This window comes from Hyaena hyaena, unplaced genomic scaffold, assembly GCF_003009895.1.
Source record: "Hyaena hyaena isolate Hyena2069 unplaced genomic scaffold, ASM300989v1 scaffold_331, whole genome shotgun sequence".
In the NCBI taxonomy this organism is placed as follows: domain Eukaryota; kingdom Metazoa; phylum Chordata; class Mammalia; order Carnivora; family Hyaenidae; genus Hyaena; species Hyaena hyaena.
Genome location: NW_024080965.1, coordinates 670547 through 690778, shown reverse-complemented (window position 1 = coordinate 690778; position 20232 = coordinate 670547). Strand labels below are relative to the sequence as shown.

The 20232-nt window shown below is 58.6% G+C and overlaps 3 protein-coding genes across 7 annotated transcripts; 2 read left to right on the top strand and 1 right to left on the bottom strand.

Moving 5' to 3' along the window:
* Positions 1–1190: 1190 nt before the first annotated feature.
* MRPL43 (mitochondrial ribosomal protein L43) lies at positions 1191–2354 on the bottom strand. Its single transcript, XM_039249274.1, has 3 exons — positions 2173–2354; positions 1977–2083; positions 1191–1855 (listed from the first exon to the last, which is right to left on the bottom strand). Exons 1-3 carry the CDS (start codon positions 2301–2303, stop codon positions 1614–1616), a joined length of 480 nt encoding a protein of 159 aa, XP_039105205.1. The 5' UTR covers positions 2304–2354; the 3' UTR covers positions 1191–1613.
* An 81-nt stretch (positions 2355–2435) lies between these two features.
* On the top strand, positions 2436–7789 carry TWNK (twinkle mtDNA helicase). 2 transcript variants are annotated; one of them, XM_039249305.1, is made up of 6 exons: positions 2436–2548; positions 4158–4284; positions 4450–4712; positions 4864–4971; positions 5283–5424; positions 6594–7789. In XM_039249305.1, exons 3-6 carry the CDS (start codon positions 4591–4593, stop codon positions 6912–6914), a joined length of 693 nt encoding a protein of 230 aa, XP_039105236.1. In that variant the 5' UTR covers positions 2436–2548; positions 4158–4284; positions 4450–4590; the 3' UTR covers positions 6915–7789. The 2 variants fall into 2 exon arrangements, with proteins under 2 accessions (XP_039105236.1, XP_039105235.1); XM_039249304.1 differs by having other exon boundaries at positions 2436–4284; positions 4472–4712.
* A 1954-nt stretch (positions 7790–9743) lies between these two features.
* LZTS2 (leucine zipper tumor suppressor 2) lies at positions 9744–20198 on the top strand. Of its 4 annotated transcripts, none has more exons than XM_039249255.1 (5): positions 9744–10199; positions 15543–15992; positions 16618–17280; positions 17793–18050; positions 18849–20198. In XM_039249255.1, exons 2-5 carry the CDS (start codon positions 15585–15587, stop codon positions 19530–19532), a joined length of 2013 nt encoding a protein of 670 aa, XP_039105186.1. In that variant the 5' UTR covers positions 9744–10199; positions 15543–15584; the 3' UTR covers positions 19533–20198. The 4 variants fall into 4 exon arrangements, with proteins under 4 accessions (XP_039105186.1, XP_039105189.1, XP_039105188.1 ...); XM_039249258.1 differs by having other exon boundaries at positions 9747–10199; positions 16618–17265; XM_039249257.1 differs by lacking the exon at positions 9744–10199 and adding an exon at positions 10274–10295.
* The last annotated feature ends 34 nt before the right edge of the window (positions 20199–20232 follow it).

Below are 20232 nucleotides of genomic sequence, written 5' to 3'. Positions count from 1 at the left end.
CCTGACTGAGTTCCCCCATTCCCTTTGGGTGAGGATGACTGTTATTTTTGTAGCTGAGAACGTGGAATCCCACGGGTTTTTACTGCCCTTCACCCAAGTTCTCCCACCTCCACCCCACAATGAATGTATTTATTGTAAGAACGGCTATACTTCTTTAGGAATGCCCCCACTCACCACCTAGGCGGGCAGAACAGGCATGTGACCGAGTGGGGAGCCTGGGCTCAGCTCCTCCCCCTCCTGTTGGTTAATAAATACCCTCTTTCCCCACAGCTATGTGTGGTCTGCTTGGTCTAGACTGGCCTTCCCCTGATCGCCAGGGGGCAGGCTTCTGAGTCTATGGAAAACGGTGCTGCAGGGTTGGCTCTCCTCCCCATAAAACCATTTGCAGGGGAAACTGGGACCCTCGGCTTCCACCTGGCTGCCCTGGGTGGATACACAAGCCTTTACAAGGCTCTCACTACTCACTGATCACGGTGGTATGGGTATGACAAACAAAATTACAACAGTTCAAGAATTCATACAAAAGCTTCTAGGTTTTTATCTCCTGGCTCTTTTCCTCATGATTCCTCCCCCTTGTTTTGGCTAAGCCTAGAAGATGCTCCCTGTTTACCAGCTCTCTTGCCCATCCCCAAGAAGCTTTACAGTCCCTCCCCTCCCCCAACAAGGGAAAACATGAATTCATTACTGCAGAAGGGTTGGGTCTTGGGGAGTAGTTAGGACCACAGCAAGCTTGTTACCAGGGACCTGGCCTGAGAATCTCTCCAAGGGTTAGGACTGGATTAATCACATGGCCTTTAATACTAACCATCCTGAAGGGTTGTTATGTTTCCCTTCTGGTTTTAGGATCATGAAAAATGGCATTAGACTTAAAATATACACCTTCTGAAGACCTCAAGTGTAACCTTGGGCAAGTTTATTAATCTCAGTTTTCTAATCTAAACACTCACACGGATGTAAAGTGGCTGTCCTAATGCCAGGTTCACACCAGAATCTAAGATGCTAGCTGTCTTTAGTTCAATGGTTACAGAAATAGGATGGGGCGGGGGGTGCCGGGTGACTCAGTCATTAAGTGTTCAACTTCAGCTCAGGTCATCATCTCAGTTTGTGAGTTTGAGCCCGAGTTGGGCTCTTTGCTGACAGCTCAGGGCCTGAAGCTGCTTTGGATTCTGTGTCTCCCCCTCTCTCTCTCTGCCCCTCCCCCGCTCACACTTTTGTCTTTCTCTCTCAAAAATGAATGTTAAAAAAAAAAAAAAAAAGGCAATAGGACATCAGAGATTCTTCAGAAGCCAGTCTTGAAACCCCACACCCAGATTTGAGATCGCTAATATCAATCTGGATTTCAGAAATAAAAGCCTGTAAAATCCTTGAAGAGTCAGGTTTCAAGGATGTCAACTGGGTAATAATTAGGAGACTAACAAAGTCACTGCCCTTTCTCCTACGCAACGAAGACAGGCCATTCTTCTTTATCCCAAGCAAAAGCTTTGGCGTCAACTTCCCTCTTGGTGGGCTCCATCTGCCTGCAGGGGTTTGCAATTCCCTGAACCAAAGAGGAGGAACCACTACCACCAGGGTAAGAGTCCAAAGCCTGGGGCTGGAGTTGGCGGGGCAACGCGTCACGGCACATGCACCTGGGCTGGGGCAGCATCCTGGACTTCTCGCGGGCGCAGCCCGCCCAGCGCCGTCGCTTTGTTGGTGAAGGGGTGCCACTGGCCCTGGATGCTAGGGTTGTCCGTGTGGAAGGGCTTACGGATGCGGATCACTTCCAAGCCCGACTGGTCCGCCAGTTTCTGCACCAGCGTCGCAATCTCCGCGACTGACTTGCAGTGGATGCTCTCCTCGCGCACAGCCCCGTTAACTGGCCGAAAGGGGGTGGGAGGAAGGAAGGAAGCGGATGGATCAGGGTAAGACTAGAAGAAGGAGAGCCCGCGAGGAACCCCCAGGATGCCGCCCTCCAGCCCTCGTCCGGCCCCACTCACGGTATTCGGCCACTACTCTGGGGACACAGCACGGCCGCGAGTTCACGTATATTACGACCCCCGGGTTCCGTCGGGCGAAGTCGGCCACCTCCCGTTCCACGAACTCCCTGATGAAGCCGAGAAGAGTAAACACGGCGACGCCCGACCTCGGCGACCTCTGTCCCGAGAGCACCCCGCGCCCCTTCGCCCGGCTCACCTGGCGCCGCGGGACGAGGGAGCATCGCGACTGAGGCTAAAGCTGAGACGCTGCAGCTGCTGCACGTAGCGACCCAGCCCGTTGTGGAGGACACTGGCCAGGAAGCGGCTCGGGGTCCCGCGCGCGGTCATCGCCACAGCGCCCTGCAGCCCAGCCTGGCCTCGCGGGCTGGGGGCGGGACGAACGCCGAGGCTTCCGGTTCCGGGAACACACGCGTCCGGGGAGTTTTGCTTCCGCGGTCATGGCGCGGGGCGTAGGTCATAGACCCACGTTGCGGTAGAGAGGAGCGAAGGAAAGGTGGTGATGCGTGGCCACGGTCGTGAGCGGCACCGCTCTTGGCAGTAGAGCCGAGGAAGGACACGGGCGCGGGGACGAGGTGAGCGCGGGGACCGGCGGGAGCCACCCGGTGGCGCTCTACTTGTGAGTCCCCTTCGAAGGAAGGAGCGGCGAAGAGAGCCTCGAGTTGGGGGCCGGCTCGTTGGGGCCAGGAAGGACGCAGGCGGCGGTAGACATGAGGACGGCGAGGAGATCCCCTGGAGGGGCGGGAGTGGTGAGGAGATGATCTAGACAAGGCACGGCGGTGAGGGGCAGTGCGGAGGGTCGTAGAGGTGAGGTGGTGGCTGCACAGGGCCATGGAGATAGAGAGCCAGATAGAAGCCCCCGGACGTGGAAGGGTCCTGTAGATGGCCATAGATGTGAAGTAGCAATTCAGAGGGGCTGAAGAGGATTCAGAGAGGGAAGGGGGAAGTTGGAAGAAAGAAACCACCTCTAGTGGGTTCTGTAGGGAGCTGTGCAGAGGATCCTTAGGGTCCACCTAGTGAAAGCCTCGGAAAGCATTTCAAGTAGTGACTTCCTCGGTTTGACTAAGAATGTGGGTACTCCTTCGAGGTGGGTACCCCCTCCGTATCCTGCTGCCCCAGCGTGGGGAGTGGATGGGTCGCAGGGGCCTGCCCAGAAGCCTGGCCCCAGGCCCTCCTCGAAGACGGTACAGGAAAGAGGCTCTCCCAGCCTTGGAAGTACCAGTATTGCCTGTAACTGCAACTGAAATCCGCCAATATTTGCGGGCACATGGGATCCCCTTCCAAGATGGCCACAGCTGCCTGCGGGCACCCAGCCCCTTTGTGAAGGCCTTGCCGCTTAAGGACCAGAATGGTGCTGCTGCTTCCTTCAGCCTCTTCATCGACAAGACCACAGGCTGCTTTCTCTGCATGACCAGCCTAGCAGAGGGGAGCTGGGAAGACTTCCAGGCCAGCGTGGAGGGGCGAGGAGATGGGGCCAGAGAGGGGGTCCTGCTCAGTGAGGCCCCAGAAGCGGAGGACAGTGAGGAGGTCCGGAGGATCTGGGACCGAGCCGTACCTCTCTGGGAGCTGCCTGAGCCGGAGGAGGCCCAGCTGGCTCGGATGATGTTTGGCCTTACTAAAGTAACAGATGACACGCTCAGGCGTTTCAGTGTGCGGTATTTGCGGCCTGCCCGCAGCCTTGTCTTCCCTTGGCTCTCCCCTGGAGGTTTGGGATTACGAGGCCTGAAGCTGCTAGGGGCTGAAGGCCAGGGAGATGGAGTGCACTACAAGGAAACCACCATTCCCCGGCCTGGTGTCTACCACAATCTGTTTGGATTACCACTGATCAGTCGTCGAGATGTTGAGGTGGTACTAACTAGTCGTGAGCTGGACAGCCTGGCCTTGAACCAATCCACAGGGCTGCCCACCCTTGCCCTACCCCGCGGAACAGCCTGCTTACCCCCTGCCTTGCTCCCTTACCTCGAACAGTTTCGACGTATTGTGCTCTGGCTAGGAGATGACCTGAGGTCCTGGGAAGCTGCCAAGTTGTTTGCCCGAAAACTGAATCCCAAGCGATGCTCCTTGGTGCGGCCTGGAGACCAGCAGCCCCGTCCCCTGGAGGCCCTGAACCGAGGCCTAAATCTTTCTCGTATTCTGCGTACTGCCCTGCCCGCCTGGCACAAGTCGATCGTGTCTTTCCGGCAGCTTCGGGAGGAGGTGCTAGGAGAACTGTCGAATGTGGAGCAGGCAGCTGGCATCCGCTGGAACCGCTTCCCAGACCTCAATCGTCTTTTGAAGGGACATCGGAAGGGCGAGCTGACAGTCTTCACAGGTGAGCCTTTGGGAGATCACTCCTTGGGGTAACAGCCAGAGGATCAGGTGATGAAGCACATGTGGCTTTGAGCCATGGTCAGTGTTAAAGAGGAGGCTTCTCCCAACTTGGAAGCCCTTGCTCTGGGTCTTAATTTTAAGGGTAGAACTTTCTTCCCTTACCCAGGTCTGTATTCAACCCCCTGCAGGGCCAACAGGCAGTGGGAAGACCACATTCATCAGTGAGTATGCCCTGGATTTGTGTACCCAGGGGGTAAACACGCTGTGGGGTAGCTTTGAGATCAGCAATGTGAGACTTGCCCGGGTCATGCTGACACAGTTCGCCGTGGGGCGGCTAGAAGAGCAACTGGACAAATACGACGAGTGGGCTGACCGCTTCGAGGACCTGCCTCTCTATTTCATGACTTTCCATGGGCAGCAGAGCATCAGGTGAGATTCCAAGGCCTAGTGTTTTCTGAGAGTGGGAGGGCAAGAGAACAGATTCCCAACAGAGATTTCAGGAATGCTGGCTTTTCTGCTGGGATGGTCTGGAGACTACTTATAATTGACTCTTGAATTCATTGCCTCTTCCTCTTCCCAGGACTGTGATAGACACAATGCAACATGCAGTGTACGTGTATGACATTTGTCATGTGGTCATCGACAATCTGCAGTTCATGATGGGGCATGAGCAGCTGTCCACAGACAGGTGACACCCTCTTGTGTAACTGGACCCCGCTTTAACACACATGTCTTCTTAGGCAGCTGGCCCTTAGGCACACACACTGTATTCTTGTTTTCTGACATGTGTGCCGGCACACACCACCCCGTGTGTATTTTGTGTTCATAGAAGTGCGGGTTGTGGCAGTAGGAAGTACAGATAGGGACCTAGGTGTGAGTCCTTGGGGACAGTGAAGTAGTGGGTTTGTGGCATGGGGAGATGTAAATGAATCAAGAGTGCATGTATGTTCTTGTCTGTCGGTGTCCGATGACCTCTTTACTTTGTTGGTGTGGGGGCAGGATTGCAGCTCAAGACTACATCGTTGGGGCCTTTCGAAAGTTTGCAACAGACAATAGCTGCCATGTGACACTGGTCATTCATCCCCGGAAGGAGGATGATGATAAGGAACTGCAGACAGCGTCAATTTTCGGCTCAGCCAAAGTAAGTGGCTTTTAGAGGAGCCCAAGCTTAGGAGGGTAGAGGGGGCAGTTGTGACCAGGGATGGCCCTCATTCAGCCTTAAATCATCCTGACTGTCCACCTGGAAGAGGCAGGAGATAGCTGTCACTGCCTCTGGGGCCATGACCTGAGAAATACGTGTGCTAGGAATATAAAGGCTGCTAACAGTTGGTCCTCTGCTCCCCCCCCGCCGCCCTCTAGGAGCCCACATCATCCAGTGGGGAAAATAGCAAGACAGTGATTGTAGCTCAGTATGATAAACACTACAGTAGGCAACACAGGCATTTGGGGAACAGTGAAACCTCTGAGTCTGCCTGTGACATCTGGGGACACTTCTTCACCCATTTGGGGAGAGGAAGTGTCAACAAACGTTGGCTTGAGTTTTGGCAGACAGTAAGTGTTAAACAATCAAATAAATGGGAGGGTCTTCTGGGCAGCAGGACCAGCCGAGTCCCGGAGCTTCCAGGGATAACACTGAGGGCCTGTTAGGTGCCAGGCCTGGGCACGGGGCATACAGGCTGGGGAGCACTAACTCCGCCACAGTGGAACAGACATGGAGCTAGGGAAGAGAGGAACACAGGAGTGGAAAGATGACGGATGGTTTCTTCTTTATTTACGGGGATCAAGAATGGTCCCCGATGGGGGCGCCTGGGTGGCTTAGTCGGTTAAGCGTCCGACTTTCGCTTAGGTCGTGATCTCGCGGTTCGTGGGTTCGGGCCCCGCGTCTGGCTCTGTGCTGACTGCCGGCTCAGAGCCTGGAGCCTGTTTCAGTCTGTGACTCCCTCTCTCTCTGACCCTCCCCTGCTCACACTGTCTCTCTCTCTCTCTCTCTCTCTCCTAGAAATAAAAAAAATTTAAAAAAAACCTTAATAAAATAAAAAAAGAATGGTCCCCGATGAAGGGGACCTGAATGATAAGCAGCAGGGGTTGAGTGGGGTGCTGGGCTGTGGAGGAGTGTTAAACCATCAGAGGGAATAGCATGTACACAATCTGGGGCAGCAGCGAGTAGTCAAGGAACTGAAGGATTCAGGTGGCCCCAGGTTGTGGTCAGTAGTTCATAGCTCTGCCCTTCTTCCCTGGACCCTCAACCTTCCTTTCTGCTTCTCATGTGTCTTCTCACTGCTCCTTCCCTCCCCCACCCCCATCCCCCAGGCAAGCCAGGAAGCGGACAACGTTCTGATCCTACAGGACAGGAAACTGGTAACTGGTCCAGGGAAACGGTATCTGCAGGTGTCCAAGAACCGCTTTGATGGAGACGTAGGTGTCTTCCCACTTGAATTCAACAAGACCTCTCTTACCTTCTCCATACCACCAAAGAGCAAGGCTCGGCTCAAGAAGGTCAAGGATGACAATGGGCTAGCGGCCAAAAAGCCCTCTTCTGGCAAAAAGGGGGCTGTGCCCCAGAACTCTGAGGCTTGCTTGGATCAGGCGCACCAGCCCTGCCAGCCAGACCCCTCCAAGCCCTCCAGGTGAAGGCAGCGCAGAGCTGGACACTGAAAGGAGCCTGGCCAGACAGGCAGGGGCATAGACCTGCTTAGCCCTCTGCCAAGGCTACCTCTGTCCTGTGGGCCTAAGCTAGGGATCCTCCGCAGTCAGAGGGGCCTAACCTAGGGCAGAGTTCCATTGTGAGAGACTTGAGAACTTCCTGTGTGCCAAGCTTCCTTCTAGGTCTTGGGAGTATGGCACTGACAAGACAGATGAGGTCCCTGCTTCCCTAGACCCTGTAGTCTAATAAGGGAGACAAGAAAAATAATGAACAAACACAAAACGTATTTTTAGACAGTGAGATACGTCATGTAGAAAAGAAAACAGCGCAGTACATACAGCCTAGTGCAGATGAAGATCTGAACAGGTATCTCTAAGAGGACATCTGAGATGGGTCTCAAAGAGCTAGGATTGAGCCATGTGAACATCTGGAGAAAGAGGGATCTGAGCAGAGAGGAAATGAGATACAGAGCCCCTCAGGTGGGAGTGAGCACATGGAGTTCAAAGCAGCAAGTTCAGGCCCCCTGAACGTGGAAGGGAATAGAGGACTTCTTGCCAAACTCCAGCCCAGGCATCTGGAGCCAAAGGGTGAAACAGTGGGTATCAGACTCCTCTGTTACCCATTCTGGACCCTACCGTGAGGTGGCACTGGCTACCATGGGATCCTAGGTGCTTGACCCTGTAGCATCAGGGCCCCAAAGGTGGAAGCTGGCCAAAGAGCCATGGAAGAAAGCTGTGAGCCCAGAGTGCCTGCTACGTGGACACGCATTCCTTGTTCCACCGCCTCAGACCACTGGAGTGGATACAGTCAGGACTTTTTGTAGAGCCTTTTCTAGTTTTACTGAAAACAATTTTTCCATTGCCTTTGTTTCTGTGTGTTTTCTCATTTGCCCACCAGGTGTCTCCCCAGTCCAGAACTGTATTTTCCTCTTGCTTTCAATAGGGAGTCTCTGAGCTGTGCACTCCCAAGGAAGCAGGACCATTAAAGGGCCTTCACCCACACACCCCCTTACACCTCTTCGTGGCTTAGGGATGACAGGATGGTGTCTCTTTATCCTTATTTTCCCTGAAGATTTCCATGTGATCCCTGGCACAGGTGTGGGTCACTGGGCCACATGCCTAGGCCCGGCCTGACCAGCTGGCCCTCAGTGATCCGAACCACTCGCTGACCTCTCTGAGTGCGGGCTCACGAACACAGTCTTCTTATCTGGCTCCCCATTCATTTCCTCTGTCCTTGTTCGCTCAGTGTTTCTCTTATATCAGTATGTGTCAGAGCTTCTAAGATTCTTTAAAAATGAAGAACCTAGGACCTACTCTCCCCCACCCAATACACACACAGATGTTTCTAATTCTGGAGGTTTGAGAAAAGTTAACAGGATTTCTCATCTTCAGCAAGTACTGAAGGGGATTGTAATTTAAGAGACCTTGTGAAAAATAGTTCCTAAATGATGGTACTTTTCCGTTTCACTTCCTCTGATATCCTCAAGCGCTATTTTCCCTTTGGATTTGCATGCAAGAGTGGTCACAATGCTGGGTGTTCTGAGGGAGGTGGGGAGATGCCTTTTGTAAGGGTAGGCGGAGGCTTCCTGCTCCCTCCAAGCAGGGCTGCCTTACCAGGTTCCCCCAGTCCACCCAAGTGGGCTTCTGGGGCCCTGTGGAAGGCTCTGGGAGTTCTGGTCTTTTGGGTGTGAGAACTATGGCTACAACTCGCTCCTGAAATAGACCCTGGAATAAAGCTGTTCTCTGGGGAAGAACCTGTGGGGGGAGGGAAGGGGTAGCTCCTCCAGGGCCTCCCTTCTTGGGGGTCTCTCCCAGACTGGCTGGAGCCAGGCCTCCTAATCCTGCAGTAATCATTCCCAGCCGCCGGCTGGTCTAGGCCTCATCCAGTGCCTGTAACAACGTCAGCCATGCCTTCCAGATGCACGCCACCAGGTCAGTCCTACCTCTGAGGATGTGGGTTCTACATTCTGGTCTGGGAACTGCTGGTGTGTTCTCAGGAAATCCCTGAAGTCCCTGTGAATTGGGGCTATAAAGGTAGATACACACTTGTCTGTCTGTCTTGCCCCACCCTCCCAGCTGACTCCCCCGACCTCAGCACAAGCCAGAATGATGGGGGTGGGGGGCAGGGGAAGCTAATGCTCCCCCAGCCCCACTCTCTGTTCAAGCCTCTGTGGAGCCTAGAAAGCAGTGGGGTGATCCCTGGGTCCTGTGTAAGGTTCCTGGGAGTCACTGTCCCTGTACCCAACCAGACCAGGTTAAGTCAAGTTACCTGGGATTCTGCCTATCTCCGATTGGCTATTAAGAATCTCCCTGAGAGTTCAGGAAGGGCCTGGCCAAGCAGGGACCAGCTGGGTCTGCAGCCTTCTCCTCAGATTCTGGGTCACATTTGTCTGGGGGTGGGGTTGGGGGGCAGCTTTGGTCCTCCAGCAGCTTCTTTACTGCAGATGGGTTTGAGAAGGGACTAAATCCACTGGACTCCGGCTGCCCAAGTAGTCAGGCTGCAAAGATGGCCCAGATACCTATAGACATCACTGTGTGCCCTCCCACAGGCTGCCTTGGGTGCCATGGAGGGAGGGAGCCCTAGGTGCCTCCCTGCAATACAGGGCAACTTCCTGTTTGTGCCTGTGGGTGGAACTTCTGAGGCTAAGGGAAGCCTGGCCCTGCTTGGGGGGGGGGGGGGGGGGGGGGAGAGAAGACAGGCGAGCACTCTCACCTGGGCAGACACCTACTCCAGGGGAGGGGGAGGTCTGCTAGGGCAGCTCTGGCCAGAGGGTGGGGCGGGATCTGTTTTGGTGAAACCCGAACCTTCTTTGTCTGCTTCCTAGGGGTTTTCCCTGTGCCTGGGGAACGAGCTGCGAGCGGACTCAGTTTGGCTCCCTACGGGGCTGGGCAAGTGGCAGTAAAGCCCTATCGCCAACTTGGTTAGGGCAGCCAGGTAGTTTAGCTCTCGGTCACGTGCTGCTCGCCCCTTCCCCTGGTCGAAAACCAAATCCAGAAGGCTGTGAAGTCGGAGGCCAGCGGGGGAGCCTCCGGCCACCGTTGAGCTACTGCGGGTCTGGATACCGGGTCCGCTGCTGAGGGGGTGCTGGGCAGACCACTCCCCTCCTGAGTCGGGGGCGCGGCCTCGCCCGCCCCGCCCCGCTCCACCAGGCCGGGCCAGGCGGGCGCCCGGAGTCCGGAGCTGGCTGCGAGCCGGCGGATCTGCGGCGAGGAGGTGCCCGCGCTGGAGCAGGAGCCGGGCGGGAGCTGGAGCGGCGGCGCAGGTGGCCCTGGGTGAGTGGTGGGGACATGGCAGTATCGGAACTCCAGCCTTCCACACACCCCGGCTCCGGAGCGAACTTTCCCGGTCTGGAGAAGCCGAGGATTGGAGTGAGAAGGGGGTCCCACTTTGGGGGACGGGGAGGGCGGGGCAGGGGAGAGTCTAAATAGGGAACCGATACAGAAAAGTCACACCAGCGAGCACACACGCGCGCGCGCACAGACCCACGCACTTGGGACACACGAACACACGTGCACTCAGGAAAGGACGCGCCCCATAGATTACCCCTGCAGTCCCTGGAGCAGCGCCACTGGCCCGCACGGACCCCCAGCGGACAGAGCGCTCTGCTGTCGCGCACTTGACCGGGGTTGGAGAAAAGGGCTGCCCTGTGACCGCCGACGGGGGCGGACCGGGTGGGACACCTCCGGAGGTTCCTGCTTCCTGGCCGCCCACAGGTGAAGACTAAGACGTAAACAGGCGCCGAGCACGTGATCGCTTCGCAGACATGTGGGCTGTGCTCCCCCACCCGCGCATCAGGGCGAGGACCTCCCTCCCCAGTCCTGCGAGAGTCTGCGAGGTCTCCAGCCGGGCAGTATTCCATTCTCCGCCTGGAGAAGTGTTAAACCTTCCGGTAGAAACGGGAGCAGAACGCCCCCTGGAGTCCGGGTAGCGCAGGACCGGAGACTTGGGCTAGGTGGGGTGACCTGGGCTCCTCTCCTTTCTTCACCCGAACATGTTCATGGTGCCCTCATCCCTGAAGTGTCGGAGAAGGGCATTATTTTTGATGGCACTGTACAGATCCCCTGCCCCATACCTCCAGTCTGGGGAGCAGATGCCTGAGCCCCAGTGGGTCGCCTTCCTACCACTCCCCTCCTTGAAGAACTGGGAGCTCTTCCCCCCAATGTAGGGTCAGAAAGCCCACTCCTGCGAGGGTGGGAGTCCTCGCTTCCCGGAGAATGCATGAGGGTAAATGTCCCTAAATACAGGAGTAGGCCTGGCTCCCTCCCCTAGAAGGGAGGATGAGCCCCCTCCCCCAGGGAATGAGGGAGTGGGCAGCGGCCCTCTGCCTCCCTCCCCACCCCACCCTCCACCCCTACACACATGCTGAGCCCAGCTGCTGCCTGAGCTTCTGGGCTGCCTGCCAGAAAGAGGAGGAGGCTCCTGGTGCCCCAAGAGGCTGGGATCAGAGCAAGGCCAGGGGAGGGGGGTCTCTCCTGGGGAGGGGGCTCAGTGTCTTCTTGTAAGGCTCAGGGTCTGGGATGAGCCTGAGGGTGATTGGGTTATGTCTCCCTTTCCAGGGAAAAAGAAAGAAAAACAACCCTTTCCATAGAGCTAAAAATAGAGCTGAGAGCCGGCCAGGGCTGTGGCCTGGAAGGGGGGGGATGCTCCTTCCTGGGGCAGAGGAGCTCTGGCAGGCCTTGGCCTTGGGGGTGGGGATGCAAGCGGGGGGTGGGAAGCTGTCCTTGCCCAGGGGTGTGGGCATCAGCTGACCTGACTGGGGCACAGAGACCCCTCAGGGAAAGTGTGTGGTAGAATGTTTGTGAAACACATTGCTATGAAAGTTGTCTGACTGTGAATAAGACCACCAGTGTGTGAAAGATGCTTAGGAGAGGAAGCCTACTTAAGATTGTGAGTCGGTAGTAAGGACTTTGAGTTGTTGTGAAAGACTGTGCACAAGGTATGTGACACGGAGTATGTCAGTGTGTGAGTTGGCCTGAAAGATTATGGAAAGGAGCGTGGAGCCACGTGATGGAGGAGACTGCGTGATTGTGGCTGCGTGGGACTGCGTGGGAAAGCTCGTGTGGGTGTTACGATTGTGTTGTTTGCCAGAAGGTGAGAATATCTGTGATCCTGAGAAGACAGAGAAATGCTGTCAGCTGTGAGGCTGGTGTAGGTTTGGACCGGCTCACCCCAGTGATTGTTGGGAGACCAAGGGCTGCGTCTCTCTCCCAACGGGGATCTCCCTCCTAAATGATTCTGAGGGAAGGTTGGGGAGCAGAGAGCCGCGCCTGGGACAGGCCTGGGCTCGCGCAGGAGAGGGTACAGGGCTGAGGAGCCGGGTAGGGGCCCCCAAGGTGGCGGGCGGGGGTGGGGGGGACTGGGTGTATTCTCCGAATGCGCCGCCAGGTGGCGCCACCTCCGCAAGTCCAAATATCCCTCCATCAACCGCTGGGGGTGGGGGGCAGGCCCCGCGCGAGCCTCGGCCCCCGACTCGTCCTGGGGCGCAGGGTCCCGGCAGCACGGGTTGGGGGCGGGGGGCAGCCGACCCTCGGCGTCGTGCTCTGGACTTCGAAGCCGGAGAGTGTGTCTTGGAGGGGAGGCTTCGACCGGAGAAGCGGAGGGGGAAGGGCGGCCGCCGTGGCGCCCGGCCCTTTGTGCTCGAACAATGACCAGCTGCCGCTGGCCCCGGGGCCCGGGTAGGGGTAGAAGGTGACCCGCCGCCGCAGCCGAGTCCTGAGCCGACCGGCTCTCGGAGTGGGGGGGCGGGGGAACGGGGATCCTGGGTCCCGCGGCGCAGCCCCTGCGTGCTCCCGGCTGGCCTCGCGTGACGCGGGCTGCCTGCGCGTGTCCGCGCCCGGGGCGGGGACGCCCCTCCGACCCCTCCCCTGCGCCGCGCCGCCCACTCGGGCCGGACGGGGGCTGGCCGGGCTGGGGGCGCCGCGGAGGCGGGGCCGGGCCGGGCCGGGCGGCTCCGAGTGGCCGCGCGCGGGCTGGAGCCGGGCGGCGCGCCTGTGGAGCGCTGGGGGCGGCCCGGGGCTGAGCATGGAGCGGCGCGGCGGAGGTGAGGGGGGGAGGGGGGCGCTGGGCTGGGAGGCGCCCCGGAGGCGCCCCCAACTTCTGCGCCGCGGTGGGCCGGTGGGGAGGCGGTGTCCCCCCAGCCGCCCGCACTTAATAGAAGCGAGGGGGAGGAGGGGCCCCGGAGGGTGGGTTGGGGGCTCCCGGCTTCCTGTCGCGGAATGGGAACTCGTGATCCCAGACTCGATCCCGCTTGACTAGTCCTTGGAGTTTGGGAGGGGGGGGTGGAGGGGCGGGGGGAGACTTTCCCCAACTCTTCAGCCCCCAAAACAGGTCTGTGGGAGTTCGGCTTAGCCAGAGCTGCCCGGGGCCCTGGCCGAAGCCGGCACTCGGCCGCGCCCGGCCCCCTAAGGGGGTGCGTGCGCGCTGTGTCAGAGTGACCACCCCAGGAGTGCCGCGGGAGCCAGGGGCTCCCTCTCCCACAGACACGGCGCAGTTCTCAAAATGGAGCCTCCACTTGCCCCTCCTCTCTCGGGCTCCCGCTCTTGGAGCCCGGCTGGCTGGGCCTGGCTTTCCACAGGCCTGGCTCTGGCTCCTTTGGTGTCTGGCTCTCAGGGCCCAGCTTTTATGTCGTCTCTCCTGGGTTCAGGGGCCCCTGGCTCCGTGGGCTTCGGGGCCCCAGGTTCACTGGTTCTCCAGTCTCCCTATCTGCCTGACCCTGGGGCCTCCCTGAGTCTTTGTCTCTTGTCGTCGTTTGGGCCCCTGTCTTTCTCTGAGTCTGTCTGTCTCCTCCCCTTACTTCTTACTCTCTCAGTGCTCATTGAAGTGGGCAAATGCAGACGGAGGTGCCAGCCTCCGTGGTCCCTAAGAAGCCCCTAACCCCACAGCTCTCTCCATGCCCTGGAGTGCGGTGGGAGAGGGCCGGAGAGGGCGTGGGCCAGCTGCCGAGCTCTGGGCTGGCCCTGGCGGGTGGGCTCCGCTCACCCCTGCGCCCAGTCCGGATGCCCTGCTGGTGGAGGGTGAGCCTAGTGGAATATAAGCAAGAAAGAGGGGGAACGAGTCAGGCAAAGGAATCAGACGATGTGTCTCTCCTTTCCCCACCCTCGAGCGAGTGACAGAAACCAGGCTCCTGCTCCCCTGGCTGGCCCTGCTTGCCACCCAGTCTCCCCCCCCCCCCCCCCACTCTCACACATGCTCCCTTCGCACACTTCTCTGTACACAATTGTGCACACTCGCTTTCCTGGTCACACGGTCGAGTTTCGCATAAACTCATATACATTTCAATGGACATCTATCCAAAGATATTCTCCTCTCTCAGTCACGTTCATACACTAGAAGTTTACTTCTGACGTACGCAGTTAACGCTTTTACATATTTTCCAAGAGTGATCCGGATGCATGCACATACTCTTACACACGTATGAATTCACACATGCCAATACATGAATGTACTCGTACGTCCGTTCAAACGTACACATACACTCACACACATTCATGATGTTTTCACACGTTTTCACATACCCACAAAGCAAATTCATTTCCGTGCGCCTGCGCACAGCCTCACGCACGCAAACAAGTACACATGCACACTCCTGTTCCTACGCGATTCTCTGTCCATTTCTTGGCCCCCGCTCTGCATGATGACTTCAGCAGATGCCTGAGTGCTGGTCTTCGGCCTCAGCACTGGGGAGGGAGTTCCGGTGGAGACTAGCTGTCCCCTTCCTGGAAGGAGCAGAGCCTGGCGAGGTGGAGCCCTCTTCACTGGGTTCCAGGGAAATGAGATCTTAGAGCAGCTGCCAGAGGTGATGGGGGGGCTTCCACCCTCAACCCCCTGGGGTTCCTTTGGGGAATGTCTAGAGCCGGGGTTCCCCTGGGGAACGTCTAGAGCTGGATGGTTTCCTAGCGCTTGGGGGATGGTTTCTTAGAGGTTAGCGGCATGCCCACGGGGGCTCCTGTAGGCCTGTCTGATTGGGTGTGGTGAGGCTTGGAGTTGCTCTGGAAACAAGCATGTGCCTCTATCCACCTCTGGAAGACAGGAGACCCCAAAGGGCACCTTTGGGCTCCCTGAAAGCTCTGGGTTTCTTGTTTGGCCAGCTCCACCCTTGCCTCTCCGTCTGGGAGAAACTGAGGCCCAGCTGGGGGAGGCCCACACGGCCTGGCCCTGGCTCTTTATTCCTTAATTACCATCTGGGTTGTTGACTATATCCCTGAGGTTGCCTGTGCCCAAACTGCCCTCTAATGAGGCCACCTGTCCCAGGGGACCAGGAACATGTGCTGGGAGCTGGCCGAGAGCTCCCTCCTAAACATGAGTCCTAGCCTCCGTGAGGGACGCAGGTTTAGGCTGGGGCCTGGGCCTCTGCTGCCAGGGGCCCCACAGAACCACCAGGCCTCGCATCCCATCATCCTCTTTGTGTGTAGAGTCAGTCCTTAGGCCTGTCCAGACCAGAGTAGGGCAGTGGTCTGGGTCCCAGGAAGAATGGAGGTTTGTGCTTGGAGGGGGAGCCAGGGGACAGTCAGGGGGGCTGTTTGACCTGGGACAAGGGGTCTGGAGAGGGACTCAGGGACCTGGGTAGGGAGGGACCTCAAGGTGAAGGGACTCTTACACCCCTGCCCTGCTCACAGGTTCCCCTGGAGGCCCTTGGCCAGGCCTGAGCCTCTCTCACCATGGCCATTGTGCAGACTCTGCCAGTGCCCCTGGAGCCCGCTCCTGAGGCCACCACTGCCCCACAGCCTCCAGCCATGGGCAGCGTGAGCAGCCTCATCTCGGGCCGGCCCTGTCCTGGGGGCCCAGCTCCTCCCCGCCACCACGGACCCCCTGGGCCCACCTTCTTCCGCCAGCAGGATGGCCTGCTGCGGGGTGGCTACGAGGCACAGGAGCCACTGTGCCCAGCGGTGCCTCCTAGGAAGGCTGTCCCTGCCACCGGCTTCACCTACATCAACGAGGACTTCCGGACAGAGTCACCCCCCAGCCCAAGCAGTGACATTGAGGATGCCCGAGAGCAGCGGGCACGCAGTGCCCATCTACGCGGCCCCCCACCCAAGCTCATCCCAGTCTCTGGAAAGCTGGAGAAGGTGAGGACCAGCCCTTCCTTTGGGGCCTGGGTGGAATCAGGAGCCCCTGAAGAAGCTGGAATTGGGGGGTCAATTTAGAGGAAAGAATGTGGGCTCCAGATTCACCAGACCTGGGTTCTAATCCGAGCTCTGCCTCATTCTAGCTGCCTGATCTTAGGAAAGTCACTTAACCTTTCTGAGCCAAAGTTTCCATATCTGTAGAGAGGAGGTAATAGGTTGGCTCTCATAGGATTGTTGCGAACATTCAATTAATTAACATACATGAGGGTTTAGCCTAGTACCTGTCACATAACATGTACTCAATAAATGTCAGCAGCTCACATTACTGTTACTGTACAACAACTACACATCTGATTTTGAACAAGGCCTTTAACTTTGCTGAGTCTCCGTTTCCTCATCCATAATATGGGGATAGTGATAATCTTTTACTTGTATGGCTGTTGTAATGATTAGAGACGAACCTTTTACATTGCTTGGTGTAAAGGACGTCAGGAAGCCCTCAGCCAGAGGTAGCATTTATTACTAACGTGGGGGTTGGGACCCCAGATGGGAGGGCAGGGAATGTGATAAGGGCTTTGAAAGATCAGGCAGCTCATCCCCGGTGTCACATGGGACCTCCTTTCAGAACATGGAGAAAATCCTGATCCGCCCAACAGCCTTCAAGCCAGTGCTGCCCAAACCTCGAGGGGCACCATCCCTACCTAGCTTCCTGGGTCCTCGGGCCGCCGGACTGTCTGGGAGCCAGGGCAGCCTTACACAGCTGTTTGGGGGCCCTGCCTCGTCCTCCTCTTCCTCCTCCTCCTCGGCTGCTGACAAACCCCTGGCCCTGAGTGGCTGGGCCAGCGGCTGCCCATCGGGGACACTGTCTGACTCCGGCCGAAATTCACTGTCCAGCCTGCCAACCTACAGCACCGGGGGTGCAGAGCCAGCCACCAACTCCCCAGGCGGGCACCTGCCCTCCCACGGCCCTGGGCGGGGGGCACTGCCCGGGCCAGCCCGAGGGGCCCCTACTGGGCCCTCCCACTCGGACAGCGGCCGATCTTCCTCCAGCAAGAGCACGGGCTCCCTGGGGGGCCGCGTGGCTGGGGGACTCTTGGGCAGCGGTGCCCGGGCCTCCCCTGACAGCAGCTCCTGCGGGGAGCGCTCTCCACCCCCACCCCCGCCCCCTCCACCCCCTTCGGACGAGGCCCTGCTGCACTGTGTCCTGGAAGGAAAGCTCCGAGACCGGGAGGCAGAGCTGCAGCAGCTGCGGGACAGTCTGGACGAGAGTGAGGTGACCGTGTGTCAGGTGTGGCCTAGAGGGGGTGGCATGGCAGGACATCCAGAGGTGCTGGGAGTCCTCAGAGCTTTTCCATTTGTGCTGGGGTGGGGGTGGGGGGCCGGTCCCCAGCCCAGCCGTCCAGCTTATCCTGCAGGGTGGTGAGGATTCAAAGCCAGCACCACCATCTACTATCTTTCAGACTTAAGCAGGATATTTAATAGTACTGAGCTTCAGTTTCCTCATCTGTAAAGGAAATATTTATCATGAGGATGAAGTAAGGCAAAGACTGTAAGGAGCTTAGAATAACGCCTCGCACCTAGAAACGCCTACCGAAGCCCTTGCTAACGTGGATATTGTTTCCAGCATCCCCAAAGTGGTCGTGGCTGTTGTCGTAGTCATTATCCTGGTTTGGTGGAGCCTGCCATCCCTGAGCCCAGGCACTGGGCCGCCAGAGCAGCCGGGGGCTGGAGAGCTGTGGGTGGCCGGGGCTCGGGGCCAGGGCAGCCGCCCGGGACCCAGAGCTGCCCTGTCGTCCCCAGGCGTACGAGGACCGGCCGCGACCCTGGCAGCGGGAGCGCGAGGCCCTGCGGGAGGACAGTGCGGTGCAGGCCCAGCGGGCCCAGCGGGCCCAGCAGCTGCTGCAGCTGCAGGTGTTCCAGCTGCAGCAGGAGAAGCGGCAGCTGCAGGACGACTTCGCGCAGCTGCTGCAGGAGCGGGAGCAGCTGGAGCGGCGCTGTGCCACCTTCGAACGGGAGCAGCGGGAGCTCGGCCCAAGGCTTGAGGAGACCAAGTGGGAGGTGGGCCAGACCGGGGGGAGGGGCAGCAAGCGGGGCGTACTGGGAAAAGGGGTCCAGCCATACACCCCCTTTGGCCTGCTACTCCCAGAGGACCCTCCCATCCTCCCCTCTGACACCCCTTTCTGGGTGGGGGGTCTCCTTGTGGCACCATATAGGGCTCCTCAGCAGTCGGGTTTAGCACTCACATAGCCGGTGGTGTTCCTATCCACTGCCCCTCAGCCAGTTAAGACTAAGAACGTAGTGCTTGCTATGCGCTGGGCTTTATCCAAAGTGTGTTACGTAGGGAGGATCCCCTAATGCTGGTAATGCCCTGTGATGTGGGTGTTGTTAACAGCCCCCTTTGAGGAAACTGAGGCCCACGAAGGCTGGAGCCCAGAATTACAGCTAGTCCATGGCAGAGCTGAGGTTTGAACTTGGGCCATCTGGCTCCAGTGTCTGTGCTGTTAACCAAGACACTGCCATGCCTCTCAGTGGAAATGTGGGAACTGCCCTCAGCTGTGCTCACTGTAGCACAGCCTGCCCCCAGCCTGCCCCCAGCCTGTCCCCAGGGCTCTGCAGTGCTTCATGATGCTTAAAGGACCCCCGCTCTGAAGGAAAAAGATCTGGGTCCAGATTTTACTTTAGCTGCTTGCCGGATGGATGACTCCAGACATGTCACTGATCTTGCCTCAGTGTCTCCATCTGCGTTATGGGTGTCAAGATCAAACAAGCTCTCCCCACATACCCCGCACGATCTCAGGGCCCGAGCCCCTGGGAGAACTCTTCTCACCATCCTTCCCGATTCCTCCCCCGCAACAGGTGTGCCAGAAGTCGGGGGAGATCTCCCTGCTGAAGCAGCAGCTGAAGGAGTCCCAGGCAGAGCTGGTGCAGAAGGGCAGTGAGCTGGTGGCCCTGCGGGTGGCGCTGCGGGAAGCCCGGGCCGCGCTACGGGTCAGCGAGGGCCGGGCGCGGGGCCTGCAGGAGGCGGCCCGGGCTCGGGAGCTGGAGCTGGAGGCCTGTTCCCAGGAGCTGCAGCGGCACCGCCAGGAGGCTGAGCGGCTGCGAGAGAAAGCCGGCCAGTTGGACACCGAGGCCGCGGGACTCCGCGAACCCCCTGCGCCACCTGCCACCGCTGATCCCTTCCTCCTGGCGGAGAGCGACGAGGCCAAGGCACAGCGGGCAGCAGCCGGGGTCGGGGGCAGCCTGCGGGCCCAGGTGGAGAGGCTGCGGGCAGAGCTGCAGCGGGAGCGGCGGCGGGGCGAGGAGCAGCGGGACGGCTTCGAGGGCGAGCGGCTGGCCTGGCAGGCCGAGAAGGAGCAGGTGATCCGCTACCAGAAGCAGCTGCAGCACAACTACATCCAGATGTACCGGCGCAACCGGCAGCTGGAGCAGGAGCTGCAGCAGCTCAGCCTGGAGCTGGAGGCCCGGGAGCTCGCCGACCTGGGCCTGGCCGAGCCGGCCCCCTGCATCTGCCTCGAGGAGATCACCGCCACCGAAATCTAGGGCCCTCTGTGTCCCGGACCTGCAGGGAGTTTGCCGAAGGCGGGGGGTGGAGTCCCAGGTCCACCGAAGGCCCCTGGACTGCGCATGCCCCGCCCCCAGGCTCCAGGCCTCTGCCAGGAACTTGGGGCTGCCCTGCCACCCGGATGAGCAAGATCAGCCTCCTTGAAGGTCCCCGTGTTCACTGTCACACACAGGTTCCTCCTCACTCGACCCATTTCACTCTCCGGCTACTGCCATCGCCACTCTGCCAACTGCATTCAGCCCTGGACACTCGCCAGCCCACCCAGCCCTGGGAGTGGGGGCGCTGGGAGGAGGAAGGGGTTCCCTCATTTCCACACTCCCCTACCCCAAAGCCAGAGAAAGCGGACCAGTGCCAGCTGCTCCAGACGTGCCTGCCCCTACCCTGCCCGTGTCGGGGGGACAGGGCTGGGACCGGGGTCTGACCCTCCAGGTTCCAGCTCTGCAGCCTCTCTCCTGGGGTGAGGGGGCTGTAGTCAGACCAAAGGAAGAACTCAGAAGTGTCTTGTTTATTTGTGTTTGTGACCAAGTGGCCCCTCCCCACACCCAGGTTTATGGCCTCGTTTTCACTTGTATATTTTTCCACACTGTAAATTTCTTGTACAAACCCAAAGAAAAAAATTAAAAAATTTTTTGTTTTTAAAAAAAGATGCGTGTACTAGATAGAGATTATGGGAACTTC

Excerpts from the sequence above, each read along its gene's own strand:
- MRPL43 (XM_039249274.1), bottom strand. The coding sequence starts at position 2,303 with ATGACCGCGCGCGGGACCCCGAGCCGCTTCCTGGCCAGTGTCCTCCAC. Across the intron at positions 2,084-2,172 it reads CCCTCGTCCCGCGGCGCCAG|GGAGTTCGTGGAACGGGAGG; the intron begins GTGAGCCGGGCG and ends CGGCTTCATCAG. Across the intron at positions 1,856-1,976 it reads CAGAGTAGTGGCCGAATACC|TTAACGGGGCTGTGCGCGAG; the intron begins GTGAGTGGGGCC and ends CCTTTCGGCCAG.
- TWNK (XM_039249304.1), top strand. The coding sequence starts at position 3,042 with ATGTGGGTACTCCTTCGAGGTGGGTACCCCCTCCGTATCCTGCTGCCC. Across the intron at positions 4,713-4,863 it reads CATGGGCAGCAGAGCATCAG|GACTGTGATAGACACAATGC; the intron begins GTGAGATTCCAA and ends TCCTCTTCCCAG. Across the intron at positions 5,425-6,593 it reads CAATTTTCGGCTCAGCCAAA|GCAAGCCAGGAAGCGGACAA; the intron begins GTAAGTGGCTTT and ends CCCATCCCCCAG.
- LZTS2 (XM_039249255.1), top strand. The coding sequence starts at position 15,585 with ATGGCCATTGTGCAGACTCTGCCAGTGCCCCTGGAGCCCGCTCCTGAG. Across the intron at positions 17,281-17,792 it reads GTGAGGTGACCGTGTGTCAG|GCGTACGAGGACCGGCCGCG; the intron begins GTGTGGCCTAGA and ends TGTCGTCCCCAG. Across the intron at positions 18,051-18,848 it reads TTGAGGAGACCAAGTGGGAG|GTGTGCCAGAAGTCGGGGGA; the intron begins GTGGGCCAGACC and ends CCCCCGCAACAG.